At 39.9% G+C, this 16,028-nt stretch overlaps 1 protein-coding gene and 1 long non-coding RNA gene across 2 annotated transcripts; one reads left to right on the plus strand and one right to left on the minus strand.

Moving 5' to 3' along the window:
- Positions 1 to 2,088: 2,088 nt before the first annotated feature.
- LOC104116697 (D-amino-acid oxidase) lies at positions 2,089 to 4,710 on the minus strand. The gene is made up of 2 exons (XM_009627606.4): positions 3,483 to 4,710; positions 2,089 to 2,800 (listed from the first exon to the last, which is right to left on the minus strand). Exons 1-2 carry the CDS (start codon positions 4,363 to 4,365, stop codon positions 2,424 to 2,426), a joined length of 1,260 nt encoding a protein of 419 aa, XP_009625901.1. The 5' UTR covers positions 4,366 to 4,710; the 3' UTR covers positions 2,089 to 2,423.
- Positions 4,711 to 5,297: 587 nt separating this feature from the next.
- LOC138898324 (uncharacterized) lies at positions 5,298 to 11,877 on the plus strand. The gene is made up of 3 exons (XR_011410805.1): positions 5,298 to 5,402; positions 10,985 to 11,098; positions 11,627 to 11,877. It is a non-coding gene; the product is annotated as an uncharacterized lncRNA (long non-coding RNA).
- Positions 11,878 to 16,028: the final 4,151 nt, after the last annotated feature.

Here is a 16,028-nt window from a genome sequence, read left to right on the forward strand (position 1 = left end):
CAATGGATTCATGAAATATAATAAGATTCGGGTAAAGAACACTTACCCCAATGAATTGCTTGAAAAACCCACGAAATATCTCCCAAAGCCAAGGTCTACAACTCCAAAAATGAATAAATCCTCAAAAACCCTCGACAATATAGAGTCTGCCCAGGCCTGATCGCACCTGCGACATAATTTTACATACAAGTCCCAAATGACATAACGGAGCTAATCCAACTCTCGGAATCGCAAGTCCGAGCCTGATATCACCGAAGTCAACTCCCGGTCAAACCTCTCAACCTTCCAAAATTTCAACTTTTCAATTTTCGCCGAAATGCTTCAAATTATCCTACGGACCTCCAAATCCAAATCCGGACGCACGCCTAAGTCCAAAATCACCATACGAAACTATTGGAACCATCAAAATGCCATTTCGGAGTTGTCTACACAAAAGTCAAAACTCCGGTCAACTCTTACCGCTTAAGCTTCTAAAACAGGAATCCTTCTTCCAAATAGATCTCGAATCATCCGAAAACCGAACTTGACCATACACACAAGTCATAACACATAATACAAAGCTTCTCGAGACCTTGAGCCACCGAACGGGATGCAAATTCTCAAATGAACGGTCGGGTCGTTACAAGTTAGAAATAGCTGTAGTGATTCACGGACAGTGGTATCATCAGTTCATTCTCACCGGAACCTCAGTATAAGAGAAACAGAACTCATTATCCACAGGAATGACATTGCCTTTGGGTCAGAGTCCTTGTTGAATTCCATTTTTTCTATTTTTCTATCTCCTGCCTATATGTTTTCTTTAGTTATTTACTACAATAATTATAATCTGGAAGTCGATCCAGGACAAGTATTTCGAGCTATTATAACATAGCCTAAGGCCCCCAACGAACCTTTTAACCTTATAAAACTCTTTTTAGGCTTTCGGCTGATCCAAAAACAACTCTTTTGTGCAAATTCGTTTTTTTTCTTTTTATGGGAAAACTTCACTCTCACGGATAAACTATGCTTATCAAGATTTGGGCCGATAGAAAGAAAATTAGGCAAATAGGAACGGAATCACTGAAGTGTTCTTTGTCTCTACTAAAACAAACCCTAATTTCTCATAGTTAACATCCCGCTTCATAAATTACTAGACCATACTTACGTTCAATTTGCACTACATTACTAGTGCAGCATCAGAAATTATTGTTCATAACATCCAAGCTCGATCAAACTCAAGAAACAATATAGAGTATATTCTTCTGTCCTCTCGACTAATTCATATTAATCGCCAGGAAAAAGGTGTAAAGACTAGACAATCAGTAATGAGCATATCAGATTTAGCAAAATATTTACCCGCAAAAGACACAAAAGCCCACTATTAGTGGAGGGGTACTCAAGATTTCCCAATATCTGGTGAAATTACAAGAGAACGTGGATAAGAAAAGTAACACTGCTCAGATATTGTCAAAAGGAGTTCAATTAATCCCTTTCGGAAAATTAAAATGTTCAAATAGAGTAAAGAAAAACTTCTAGTGTAGCAGAAAAGCAGCTGAAAAAATCGCTTTAGCATACAGGTTTGAATCCCAAGCACTCTTTGGAGTAGCCTTTTAGTTGGCTTTCTCGTTCTTAAGAACTTTCTGGCTGGCAGGGTTTATAGCTTTTTTTTTTCCGGGTCAATTGGTTTTTTGGCCTTTTACAAACTTGTTTTTAGTTTTATGACCCTACCTCTTTTTTTACACGTGGGAGATTTACTTTTACACGTAAGAGATCTTTCATTTACACGTAAGAGATCTAAAAAAGATATTTTCTTAAATTCAACATTGTAAAAGGCCAAGAAGGCCTAAAACCTCCCTTATACCTGTGTAGATGCTACCTTACAAGATAATATTTTTCTTAATGACTACTCCCTTCGTCTCATAATATCAGTCGTGGTTACTAAAAATAATTGTCTCAAATTATTTGTCATTTTAAAAGTTCAAGACAAAATTGATTATTTTTTTCTTTTTTTACCCTTAAAAATAATTATACTTGAAGACTACTAACACCTCAATTGTGGATAACTTTGCTCAAATACCAATGAAGAAAAATTGAATATTAAGACATGAATAAGGGTAAAGTAGTCAAAATCTCATCCTAATTAAGTTTTCTTAAGGGACGTGTACAAGAAAATTTTGATAGATAATTTGAGACGGAGGTAGTACATCCAACTAATTGAATACTCTCCTCGACAACAGTACATATTGATTTTGTCTAGACCGTTTATTTCTTGTGTGCTGATAATGAAAAATGTATTGTGGCCAGTTGTTTCTCTACACATCTGTGCTATATTTAGAGCTAAAACAACAGCCTACAAGTTCTTCATTTCAACAATTACCCTTTTGCCTTTTGTGGTGATGAGTATATGAAGCCGTCTTGCCTCAGATGATTTGTATAAAATCATCTTACTTGTTCAGAACACTAGCAAATCTTGCGAGGGTAAATTGGCTAAGATCAACTATGCTAGCTTGTCCATCCAGAACGAGTTCGGCCATAGCAGCACCTGTGGCCGGACCATTAAGAATTCCCCAACAACTATGTCCGGTTGCCACGTAACAGCTCTTTGTACCAGGAACTTCCCCAATAATTGGCACATCATCTTCAGAGCAAGGTAGGATACACGCCTGTTCAGCCGTCACAGCTGCTTCCCCCTCCACTAAATGGCTTGATACACTAGCAGCCACTCTCTTAAGCGCGTTTATTGATTCTGGAACTGGTATTACCTGCTCTGGATCATCTGGAACCTCTTCTCGAGCTGACATTCCACATATATAAACTTCCCCTGAAAGACATAAAAGTATACCACTAAAGTTCTCAACAAGCAATTCTATAAAATCCTCATTTTAGTGTATAATACAGAAAGGAATAAAGATAAAGGGGAGATCTGTTTCATGCTTCTCAGCTATGTTCACGGAAACCAGAACTATGGAATAGTTTCAACGGTAATATGAGGTACATTTCTGGACAAAAATGATCCAGCCAAGAAAAGGGATCAACATTGGACCAATAAAATCTTACTGTATACGGCAGGTAGTACATAGGTAATATATAGCATGCGACTATCTAGAGAAAGCTATACGCAATTATATACATATCCACGAATTAGCTCATCGTTATCTCTAATCACCAGAAAAATTAATTTACCTTACTTTTTGGTACTCTAACCTTATCTATTATACGAGCATACAGACGGAAGCCTATACTACACTTCTTTACATAACAATGTGACATTGGAGACAGGGAGCCTGGAATTCTAGCAAAATGGTTTGAGAAAAAGCAAATTTGCACAGAGAGCAGACACTTAACTATCAGGGGATTCAACAATTTTTAAACATTTTAAAACAAAAATTACTCTTTTCTTATGTAGTCTATTACAAAAATAATTTAGAACACACATCAGGCTCATGTTATATATATCTAGTACTTGAATATGATAATTGTTCAAACTGTAAAAACTGAAGTACCTGTTGGACGAGGATAAACTTCCGGGTCCATGGGCTTCCCACCATGGGCCGGATAATAAGTAAGAAACAAGGCATGTGGCGTGATCGTATTCGGCTCTTTAGGTTCCAGCACTATACTATGGGCTTTGATTCCATAAATCCCGAAAAGTGAACCCAAAAGAGAGAATCTCTTGGTCCAAGGCCCAAGTGCCAACACAACTGCATCTGCCAAAATCTCTCTCCCATCTTCCAATACAATTCCCTTCGTTTTCCCCTCCACCATTTCAACTCTCTCTGCTCTACCAATTACCAGCTCAACCCCATATTCCTCTACTGCTTTGGATAATAATTTTTTAGTAAAGAGCTGTGGATGGACTTGGGCCGTGCTATTAGTTGATCCAATAGTTCTTGGGCTTTTAGCTGGGCCGTTAACCCAAGAAGGAAGCGGCCCAGTTCGATTCGACGAAGAAGAAGAAGATGATGATTCGGTGACGGAGACACTAAGGGTAGTGAGTGGACGATAGCCGTAGGAGTTGGGCCCATCAAGCTCTTCAGCGAGCGAGCGATGAAGATTGAAGCTGGCGCGTGCGAGTGGCGCGAGGGGACCGCCGTCGCACCAATCTAGGGCTAGGAAACCTCCGGCCTTGCCAGAGGCGGCGCAGGCTACAGAGGATTGCTCGATTAGGGTAACTGCGGCGCCTTTTTTTGATAGGAAGTAGGCGGTGCAAACTCCGATGACTCCACCGCCGCAGACCGCCACCTTTTTCGGTTGTGGAGTGTTCATTGACGGCGGGTGAGAAGACGAGGATCTTATTACGAAGAGTGTTTGGGTTTTTAGGTGACGGAATTTTATGTTTCTGGGGACTGAAATGGCTGGAAATGGAAGTGCAGGGGTCACTGACATTTTTAATTTAGTGTTGCTGAGAAGATGACACGTGGTTGGTTGTTCGAGCTGTGCATGAATATTGTTGTGAATATAGAATCTTTTTTTTGGAAAAAGAGAAAATATAAACAATTGGGACAAGAAGGGTGGAGAAAGTAAGGGTGGCTAGGATCCAAAGAGCCTGAACTGCCATGGACGGAAGAAGCATCACTGGTAGTAACAGAGAGAGTAGCAGAGTCACTAGTAGTAACCATTTGGATTGATGGGAGAAAGAAAACAAAAACGAAGAGGAAAGAGACCTGGAAAAAAAATAAGATGTAGATGGCGACTGATACCATGTGAAAAATAAAAACTAGAGATTGAATTGAGAGAAATTTTCTGATGCTATATGTATTTATACATGTATCTAACTAGAAAATAAATAAATAGCTATACACTTGTCTATTCTCTATTGGACTAAAAATAACATAAAAGAACCTTCGATACACTACTAAATACAATGCTGTGTAACAAACTTCTGTCACGTGTCCAGAGAATCTAATCTCTCAACTCTATCTTTTCTATTAAATGAACGGTCATGATGAAAATCTGTATAATCTAATCCAACGCTCCTATGGTGCCCACTTGTTTCATTCAAGTCCTAAGCTGTAATAACCCAAATTATTTTTTTTATATACTTATTAAATTATGAGACTAGAAAATTAATTTATTTTGTAGTTGTTGAAGAAGTACTAAGCTAATAGAAAATAATAGATTACAATATATAAGATAGCTGAATAAATAGCTAGTGGGCCTATTTTATAATTACGCATGCTAATTAGCAAGGTAGTAATTTTAAATAATATGGATAAAAGAAGTGGGCTTTAAGCCCATATCTTATGCGGCTACTTTTAAGACTTCAGGGGTTAGAATATATATTTACAGTTAGGTTTTTGAGAAAGAATATTAGCAGTAGACAATATGGGGGAAAATACTGTCTTCGGCAACCTGCATTAGAAGCCAGACAACTTGTACCAATTACTGTGCAGAAATCCTTATAAAAGACTCCAAGTTACAAGGTATGCATATATCTAATCTTTACCTACCGCAACCAATTCAATAAAAGTGGAGTGATGTAATATATGGATAATGATTATGAGACATAATGATGGAAGGAATTATTATGGTAATGACTAACTTGAGTGTAATATTGAAATTTTAACAATGAATACTTATGTATTTACGCTGCATCAGTGGGAATCCATGGCACGTCACTTTTTGTTTGATGCACTGTACAAATCTCAATTTTTTAAATAATATAGATTCTGACTTTACTATTTGGTTACTATCTTTAGAATCAAAGTACTAGCGTACAAAACTGAATCTAATATTGAGTTAAATTGAGGGTATTACTTTTAAGGAATTGTAATTGAATATTATGTTTAGATTAAGATATTGGATATACTTTTTGATAGGTTATATGTACCTTGTAATGTTTTGATAATCTAACAAACTTAATGACAAGAACCAGATAAGGAATCTGATACACACTCTCAAGTATGTGGGAATAACAAGTCTCAAGCTAGAGATGTAAATCAACTCCTCAGACGACAAAGAAACAACAAAGGGAACAGATGGAACAGCAGTTCCCCTAGTGACCATACCCAGTCAACTCCCCACAGTTGTAAAGTTGCTGCCTGCACACGCAACAGTGTAAAAACAGTGCATCAGTCAACTTTATGGGGAATGCCCTTTACCTAACTTGCTTGCATCATTCAAGTGATGTCACAAATGAGTTATTAACATCAAGCAAAGGTAAAACAAAATACTTGCACATTCAAGAATTGATCAGGCATTTTCTCTCAAGTCTGTGCCAATCTTGCAAGTGATTCTCAAGGGCATCAAGAACAAAGAACAACATAACAAAGGACCAGCTTCATGTATTGAGTCATTACATATCCCTAGTTGTATTGCACCTTTGTTAAAGTTCTTTACTTGTAATTCCTACTTAGCTTAGTTAGAAGCATTGTGTAGGAAACGTTTGTAAATCATAAACCCTTGTGTTTGTGTCTTGGCTAGAGTTAGTCGAGTTGTAAAGTCTTTGTAATAGAGTTATTACAAAATGGCTTGTAAATAGAGTTGTTACAAGTTAGTGAGGGATTAAGTGGTTAATTCCTAGGTTACAATAGATTGTAATCTAAAATTTGCTCAGTAGTGAAGTTGAAATCCTAGAAGGGTAGGTCGTGATTTTTAATCCCGTGAGCTAGGAGTTTTTCACGTAAAACTTCTTTGACTCATTTACCTAGTGCAGTATGCGTGTGTTCTGTGGGAACTAATAGAGAACCTGGTTCTCTATATAGTTTGGTGGACTATTAAATTCTATCAATTGGTATCAGAGCAGGTTCTTTCTAAAAGGTTAATACCTAGAAAGGATCTTCATCATGGCTGCTCCACCAAACTTCGAGGAAGGACAATCAACGTACAGACCACCTAGATTCAACGACCAATATTATGGTTGGTGAAAAACAAGAATGCATGATTTCATCATGGCTGAGGACTCAGAGTTGTGGGACGTAATCTTTGATGGACCTTTTGTTCCCATGAAAACTGTTGATGAGGGAACAACTACAATCCCAAAAACGAAAAAAGAGTACAACGATGCTGACAGGAAGGCTATTGAGAAGAATTTCAGGGCAAAAAAGATTCTTGTTTGTGGCATCGGACCAGATGAATACAACCGCATCTCAGCTTGTCAGAGTGCTAAGGAGATCTGAGAAGCTCTTCAAACAGCACACGAAGGGACAACTCAAGTCAAGCAGTCGAAGATCGACATGTTGACAACTGAGTATGAGCTCTTAAGAATGAAGGACGATGAGTCCATTCAGGACATGCACACTCGCTTCACCTCTATCATCAATGAGCTTCACTCACTGGGAGAAATCATTCCTAGGAACAAACTTGTCAGGAAAATACTTAGTGCATTGCCTGGTTCCTGGGAAAGCAAGGTAAATGGCATCACATAAGCAAAAGATTTGCAGAAGCTGACCATTAATGAACTCATTGGTAATCTGAAAACGTATGAAATGAAGAAGAAAAAAGATCATGAGAGAAGAGAGCCCAAAAGGGAGAAGAACCTGGTCCTCAAGATAGACAACAATGAATCAAGTGGTGAGGATGCTGATATGGCTTACTTGACAAAGAGATTTCAGAAGATGGTCCACAAAAATGGAGGTATTCCAAAGAAGGGCAGCTCTAGCAAGCCAAGAGGCTATGACTTATATCATAAGTATGGGAAGTCAGGGCACTTCATCAAAGATTGTCTTCTCCTCAAGCAAGATCAGTACAAACACAACTCAGACAAAGCAGCTAAGAGGAACCAGGTTCCTGACAAACGATTCAAAAGAAAAGATGCTACCGACAACGTTGTGAAACAAGCTCTTGCTGCATGGGGAGACTCCTCAAGTGAATATGGCGAAGGTGATGACAAAGGTGACAGCTCCATGATGGCAGTAGAAAGTGAAGCAACTGAATATGACTCTACTTTTGCCCTAATGGCACAATCTGATGATGATGAAGATGACGATGAAGATGAGGTAAACTTTCTGGATGTTCAAAGAAATTTGAAATCCTATTCTCAAAAGAAGCTTATATCTTTGGCTAATATTTTAATTGATGCTTATCACAGTCTCATTAATGATAAAAATGCTCTAACCACGAAACTAGGAGAAATAGAACACGAGAGAGATGATCTAGTGGTGGTTGCGGTTGATCAAAGAGAGACCATTGAGAGTTTAAAAAGGGAAAAAGATACTTTGACTGAGAGAATTGCAAACATAGAGCATGAGAGAGATGACCTATTAGTAGTAGCCGTGGACCTAAAGGAAATAATTAAGGAACTAAAAAGGGAAGGTAGGCATGAGATTACCCAAAAGGGAAAGGAAGTTGCAAGTGAGGCACACCTTAGGCTTGAAGATGAGCTAAAATCAGTGAAATCTAGTCTATGTGCCGAACTTGAGAGAAACAGACAACTTCAGGAAGATCTAGGCAGAGTTAAGAATGATCTAGAAAAATCACTCAAGTGGACCTGGTTCTCTGATGCTATCACTGCCTTGTACAAAAACAATGGGGGAAACAGGCAAGGGATAGGGTTCCAAAGGGAAAAGACTCCTTACAACCCTCATATCAAGTATGTTACTGTACCTGATAACTGGCTTTGCAATCATTGTGGCAACACTGGGCACTTTAAGGAAACCTGTAAGGCCAAGTTTCAGTCTCAACAGAAAAACAAAGTTTTTGCTAAAAAGATAACTACTGTTAGAGAACCTGGTCCCTTATATAAAACTCATGTGATGCCTGCTTGGACCAAGAAGGTCCTGATTCATCCCTTTTCTCATTGCAAGGGACCCAAACTTATTTGGGTTCCTGAGTCTAACCCTTGATTTCCTTGTGCAGGGAGCAGTGAAAGGGAGCAGCCAACAATGATACATGGATAGTGGCTGCTCGAAGCACATGACTGGAAGCACAAATGATTTTCTTTCACTCAAAGCCCTGCAAGGAGGGAGTGTATCCTTTAGAAATGGCAAAAAGGGATACATTCTAGGAATTGGAAGAATTGGGAAGTCTCTTTCTCACTCACTTGAAAATATGTACTACGTGAATGGATTGAAGTACAACCTGTTAAGTGTCTCCAAATTTGTGACAAGGGAAACAAGAATGGTGATCTCAGCTATCTAAGTGTTGTTGATGATGATTCTGAATTATGGAACATAAGGATGAGTCATGCAAGTTTCACGTTGCTAAACAAGTTGGTCAAGAAGGACCTGGTTCATGGCCTGCCCAACTCAAGCTTCAAGGATCACAAAGTGTGCGATGCAATGTGTTGAGGAAAGTATACATGTGATCTTTGATGAATCTCATCACTCATATGGGAAGGATTCACATGATAAGATTGATCAAGTGGGAGAGCAGTCAACTCTCCCTGGTGAAGTCATTGACATGGCAAATGGAAAAACTAACACGATGAGTCAGGTCAAGGATTCAAATGACAATGGCACAGATGAATCTCCAGCTGACATAGAGTAACCCGGTTCCTCAATCACAACAACTGAAGCTGAAAACAGAGTTACTGATGCAGATCAAGGGACCCCACATTCAGAAATACCTGGACTATCCCATAACAAGATTCGGGTGTCTAACTGGAAACACAAAAGTTCAAATCCTCTGGAAAATGTGATCACTCCTCTTGATTCAGGAATTCAAACCATATTAATGGAAACAAATGCGCTTGTCTTCTCAGCTTTTCTCTCTCAAATTGAGCCCAATAATATCAAGGAAGCATTAAAAGATGCTGATTGAATTACAGCTATGCAAGAAGAACTCCATCAATTTGAGAGGAACAGTGTATGGCACCTGGTTCCACGACCTGCTGACAGAACTGTTATAGGAACCAAATGGGTATTCAGAAACAAACTTGATGAGTTTGGAAACACAACAAGGAACAAGGCAAGGCTAGTAGTTCAAGGCTACAATCAGGAAGAATGGATTGACTATGATGAAACTTTTTCTCCAGTTGCTCGAATGGAGGCCATCAAAATTCTTATTGCCTTTGCATCTCATATGGAATTCAAATTGTTTCAAATGGATGTCAAAAGTGCTTTTCTGAATGGCTTTCTAAAAGAAGAAGTCTTCGTCAAGTAACCACCTGATTTCGAGTGCCATGAGCATTTCGAGCACGTGTTTAAACTTCACAAGGCATTATATGGACTGAAGGAGGTTCCTCGTGCATGGTATGAAAGACTGTCTAAGTTTCTTCTAGAAAATGGCTTTACAAGAGGGAAAATTGACAACACTCTATTTCTGAAGAAACGCGGGAGGAACCTGCTCATTGTGCAAGTTTATGTTGACGACATCATCTTTGGTGCAACAAATGATTCTTTGTGTGAAGAGTTTGCAACTCTCATGGGAAGTGAGTTTGAAATGAGCATGATGGGAGAATTGAATTTCTTCTTGGGTTTGCAAGTCAAGCAAACTTCTAAGGGCACAATGATAAGTCAGCATAAGTGCATCAAAGAGCTTCTGAAGAGATTTGAGATAGAGAGTTCAAAGATCATTGATACACCTATTGCCACTGCCACTCGCCTAGATTTGGAGGACATGGTTCTCCTGTAAACGAGACTATGTATAGAGGCATTATTGGGTCACTTCTGTATCTCACAGCAAGTAGACCAGACATTATTTTCTGTGTGGGACTCTGTGCCAGGTTTCAATCCAATCCAAAGGAGTCTTATCTGAAGGCTGCAAAGAGAATTCTGAGGTATCTCAAAGGAACGTAGGACCTGGAAAAGCACTTCTGAAGCTGAGTGTGTGGCGGCTGCCTCTTGATGTGCTCAACTACTTTGGATCAAGCAGCAGCTAGAAGATTTTGAAACAATGTTGAGAAAGGGCTCGTCTGCCTGAAGTTTTGCAGCGTAGAAGATCAAATTATAGATATATTCCCCAAAGCACTGAGCAGAGAGCACTTGGAAAGAATCGCTTGGCACTAGGGTTGATGAAGTCTAGCTAGGGACCTGGTTCCTCGATGATTGGCTATGAAAGAAATGTACAGGAAAAGTAGCTAAAAGTATTTTCTGGCAAAGTCTAACTCACCTCTATATCGTTACAGGTAGACACACATGACGATTACAGAGCAGACAAGTAGCTAATACATTGCACGTTGGTCAAAGGATGAGGCTTACATTTTCAAACTCTATCAAGGAACCTGTTTCCTTTGACACAGGTTAGTAGCTCCTCTGTATTCTCATGTACAATTTTTTAAAACGGCTGAAACGGTGCCACGTCAATATATTGTCAATTTCTTTTTGCTTCTTGAATCAAAGCGTCTCACCCTTTATGAAGCGACCCGAATATCCAAAATTGATACCCAAACGGTCTCTAACTCCTCTCAAATAAATCCATTCACATTCACTTTCAGAAATGTTTATATCACGAATCCAAAATTCCCCTTTTTCCTTCTTCAAAATCTCTTCTTCAACTAACTACACTCCACCATGTCTGACAATCATGAAACACAAAATGTTCCAAGCATCATCTCCACTCTGTCCTCATCCGTTGAAACACCAGTGATAAAGATTACAGTCGTTCTACGTAATCCATGCTAAGTTATATCATTGGTATTTTATTTATAGCCCATAGTAAGTGTTGGAGCCGACCCCTCGTCACTACTTCTTCGAGGTTAGGCGGGATACTTACTGAGTACACATTGATTTACGTACTCATACTACACTTGCTGTACATTTTTATGCAGGTACATATATGTCTAGTGGCCTTGTGGGCGCACATGCATGGTTATAGCGGGGACTTAGGTGAGATGCACTCTATACTACAATCCGCAACTAGCAGAGTCTCATTCAGAGTATTTATATTTTTCCTGTCCAATTTGTATTCCGGACAGATGCTGTATTTTATTTTACATTCCTAGTTGATGCTCAAGCACTTGTGACACCGGGTTTTGGGGTGATTAGGGGTTGTCCTATATTGAAATTGTTAAAAATATTATTATCTACACTATAAATTCCATCTTTTACTATTTAATTTAAGGAAATATGATTTCATAAATATTAAAATGAGAACCAAATGAAGTATTTATTTTTGACTTGCCTGACAGCGGTGTCCGACGCCATCACGACCTTAACATGGTATCAGAACACTAGGTTCACTTAGGTCTCACGAGTCTTGAGCGAGTCTAGTAGAGCCATGCGTATCGGTACAGAGATGTTTGTACTTATCTTTGAGAGGCTACAAGACTGTTAAGAGCACTTCCCTTCTTGATTCCTCATCGTGCGATTTGATTCCTTTAAGGTTTATGCCTTCATATCCTTCCTATTTGATCTTATGCGACGTGAAGCACTTGTTACAAATTTGGAATCGAAGAATTTTAATGGCACTACTGATGTAGAGCAAGATATTTCTCCCTGCGTATTCGATTGGTCTAATGTCGTCTCCTTGTGGAAGGATGTTCTGTCATCTCAGCTCAGTAGCAATATTTCTGATGGTTTTGGGGCTATGCACCAATTGTTATGATGTTCATGATTTGTTATCGCACAGGGGCAGTGAATGAATCGAAAGGAGGTTTTTCTCAATGTGTGATTCAGAGGTTCAGTGTTTTATTTCCAGTAGAGGAAAGGCAATCAGACTAAGAATGTTCAGGTTGGATTGATGGAGTAACGAGACTTGGTATCTTCGAATATGGTGGAATCTTCATCCGAGATGTGATGTCGTCATCCTTGATAGAATGTGTTAAGTTCACCGGTATTACGACCTTCTTCAAATCGCCTTTGGGGCAAAGTATTGTGAATGGTGCCAGGGAAGCGGCTATCAGATGTCGTAGTGTGTTGTGGTTTAGAATCGAATCAGTAATCCTAATGATGATGGCTCAAGGAGGATGATCTTCAGGGAGGTTTAGAGTTGGCAGCAATCAGTTGGTTCGGGTGCTACAGAGATGAACTTTGAGTTAAGGCAACAACTGGGCAGCGAAGGATGAGGAAGGACATGTGGGAGGTGTCTTGCGATGGTTAAGCTTCTAGAAGGCCATGTGTAAGGAAACAAAAATCAAGTAGTTGCTTAAAAGAGAGGGTTTGACCAAAGTGGGAGAGTGGCAGAGTAGCATATGGGTTCTGTGGTAGGATAACTGCACGCCTTAAGGAAAGTTTAGAGTGATTTGGGGTATTCATGGGGGACAATGACTAGGTTTACATACTTAATTTGGAATATTGGCTGCTATATTGAGGAAGATTGGGTGTGACAAGAGGGAGTTGGATCGGAATGTATCGTCACACCTTTAGTTGATGTCAATGGTGAGTAAACGGACTTGTACAACTGGTGAATGAGCACGGGCTCAGAGTGGTTTATTGATTTCATAGTAATTGTACTCAGTGCAACGTTGTTGGAAGATGTCGGCATGTAATTTCCACAGGTGGGCTATCTCCTGTGACAAGGTTAGCGGTCGTGTGGTGCTGACAAAGCTTCTGCAAAAGATTCTACTGGCTATTCGGTAAGAGGTAGGATATGTAAATGTGGCTAGTGATTCAGAATGTTCATGAAGTGTTAACAGAAGGATTTCGAGGAATTTGGTAGGTTGATGGTGCAAAATCATGTCAATGGAAGATAAGGAGCCTTGGCGGGTCCCAGTGTTATGCAATGGTACCTCCAAGCCAAGCGGGAGAGTCCCACCGTCTACAATTTGATTGCATGGTTATCTACTTGTGAGGTTTCTGGTTATCGGCATATTGGTGGGTTATTACGCTTAAAGAAAAAGAACAATAGTGATAATTTGAGGGAAGGATTTGAGGAATGTGTGTTGTAATTGGCCTTATCGATTCATGTTCAGGCTTCGGGAAGACTCAGAGTTTATGCTTCGTGTAGATGTGAAGTACAAAGAGAGTGATCCAGCCGGGTACTTCTTTGAGAGAGTGTTCATGTGCTAGCAAGGCCTTGGAGTTGGTTATATTCGGGACCAAGCTACAGTGGGTGACTCTCAACAATGGTCTCAGTGGTTTCAAAAGTTTAAGCGCGGTGCCTCAGGATTTTGAGTCCATAGTATGGTTAAGTATCAAGCTTTGCAGTGGATTATGAAAGGGGCCGGGAGTGTTCTACGTTATCTTCGGTTTGCGGTGTAGCATTGGAGGAATGGTGGAAAGTAACTTCGGATTCATAGAGGAATTATCAGAATGGGTGTACCAGTTGAAGATGCGAATATTTTCTCAAAGAGGGTATGATATGGTTCGTGGGTTTTGAGACAACGTGGTCTCGTGAAATGAGGTCACTCAAGATAGGTGCGGATTTGGGTTTGTTATGTTTTGAACGGAACCATTAATATTCCTAAGGAAAGTCCAAGGTAAATTAGAAGAAGTCGGACTAGTTAGCAATGGTTGAATTGGAATGATGGTGGCAATGATCGGTTCCTTCAACGTGCTAAGTTTTACAGGTGGTTGTGGTGGTACGTGCGAGGCTTGACGGCCGCCATAATTTGATTTATTCAAGGGTATTCAGTTATTATGGCCTATTATGTGTAGATGGATCCCGGAAGGGACATGGTGGATTAGACCACCACTTGGGGTTGTATTTTTTGCGGTTACAAGAATTCAGTATCGTGTTGCAATGGTTCTCCTGAAATGAGTCAAGTGAGAGGTTCCTATATGATGAAGTGTGTATTCTATTAGTGGTTCAGGAGTGATGATGAAATCCTTGTACTCTTGCGCATTGGCATGATTAGGTGCAGTGAGTACCATGGGAATTTGAAGTTGAGGATAAAGGTTGCGGTTCGGTGTTGACACGAATGCCACAAGCTCGGATGAGAAGGAAAAGGAATTCAGATGGTTAGAGTAAGCTTATATTGTCTTTAGCATCACCTGAAATTGGTATCTTGTGTAGGAGGCTTTGCGTACTAATTTTGGATTCTTGATTTGCTTTACAACATTAGTATGGCCGATGGTATGGATGTGTAGACTTGTTATCTGGTGCGGAAAGTCGTGGGAGCGTGTCCCACGAGAAGATTATATAAGTGTGACATGTAGTCACTTGCTTGAATGAAGATTGAAACCAAGTATGGATATTGTGGTACTATCGCTAATTTGAGAATTTATTCCTGAAGAGCACTCGGTTCATTTGATTGTGGACTCTGGAAGTTCGTTCCGGATTTGACGGCTGTTCTTGTGTGTCATGGAAAACAAATATGGGTTATTGTGGATCCTTGAAAGGTTATTAGCCCAGTGCGGTACAATCAGAATCGCCTTGAGGTGCGTGGATGGATCTAAATGTGAATGTGGGCTCTATATCAAGCCGGATGCATTCATTTCAGCATAGCATTGTTTTTGGAGGGTTCTTCGGGCCTTGGATGTTATTTCTGTTGTCGGCCCTTCCGTGTAGTCTTTATTGTGCCATGTGGGTTGTGAGGCGGTTTGATTATTCACACTCATATTGAGATCCCATATAGTTTGTGGTGTTATATGAGCAGGATGGCTATTGAGATGCAGGTCATTTATTGCACCTTAGTCGTTCTTGGGTTTTGTAGCTTATGGCGCTATCTGTCTCCCCAGGGATGGTATTGTGCACTTGGCGTGCTTGTGGTTGACATTCGGGTATTTCGTAAGTATAAGCTTTTTGGCTTGATGGGTACTTCCCTATTTATTGTCATGTGTGGATCGGGTGGCACGCCGCCACGGGTATATGGTTGGATCGGGTGGCACGCCGCCACGGATATGTTGTTTGGATCCGGTGGCACGTCGCCACTGGTATCATGATTGGATCGGGTTGCACACCGCAATGGTACCATGTGTGGATCGGGTTGCATGCCACAACAATGTGTTATTGAGTACAGTTTCCCACATCTATTATTGTGTGTTTTGCTCCTCGTTTCCTAAGAAAAGTTCATAACATATTTTTGGTTGTTTAAATTAGTTACGTGGGTTGAGTAGATCCTTCCATAGTTCATTTCCTTATGTTTCACATTCGAGTTTGTAGCTTGTGGGCAAATTGTGGCATCATATGAGATTTTTGGCAGTGTCTGAGGTGGCTTATTGCCTAAGCATCTTGTACTAGATGAGAAGAGATTATTGGACCTGGGATCAGTACGATCAGATTTATATGAAGCATATTAAAAAGTAGATATTGTTATTCAGTCAAGAATGAGGTATTGGTTCTTGTCGGGA

This window comes from Nicotiana tomentosiformis, chromosome 9, assembly GCF_000390325.3.
Source record: "Nicotiana tomentosiformis chromosome 9, ASM39032v3, whole genome shotgun sequence".
In the NCBI taxonomy this organism is placed as follows: domain Eukaryota; kingdom Viridiplantae; phylum Streptophyta; class Magnoliopsida; order Solanales; family Solanaceae; genus Nicotiana; species Nicotiana tomentosiformis.

What these genes read in the sequence shown, in the direction of transcription:
- LOC104116697 (XM_009627606.4), bottom strand. Translation starts at nt 4,365, where the DNA reads ATGTCAGTGACCCCTGCACTTCCATTTCCAGCCATTTCAGTCCCCAGA. An exon ending in AGTTTATCCTCGTCCAACAG is followed by an intron (nt 2,801 to 3,482) that starts GTACTTCAGTTT and finishes TATGTCTTTCAG; the next exon opens with GGGAAGTTTATATATGTGGA.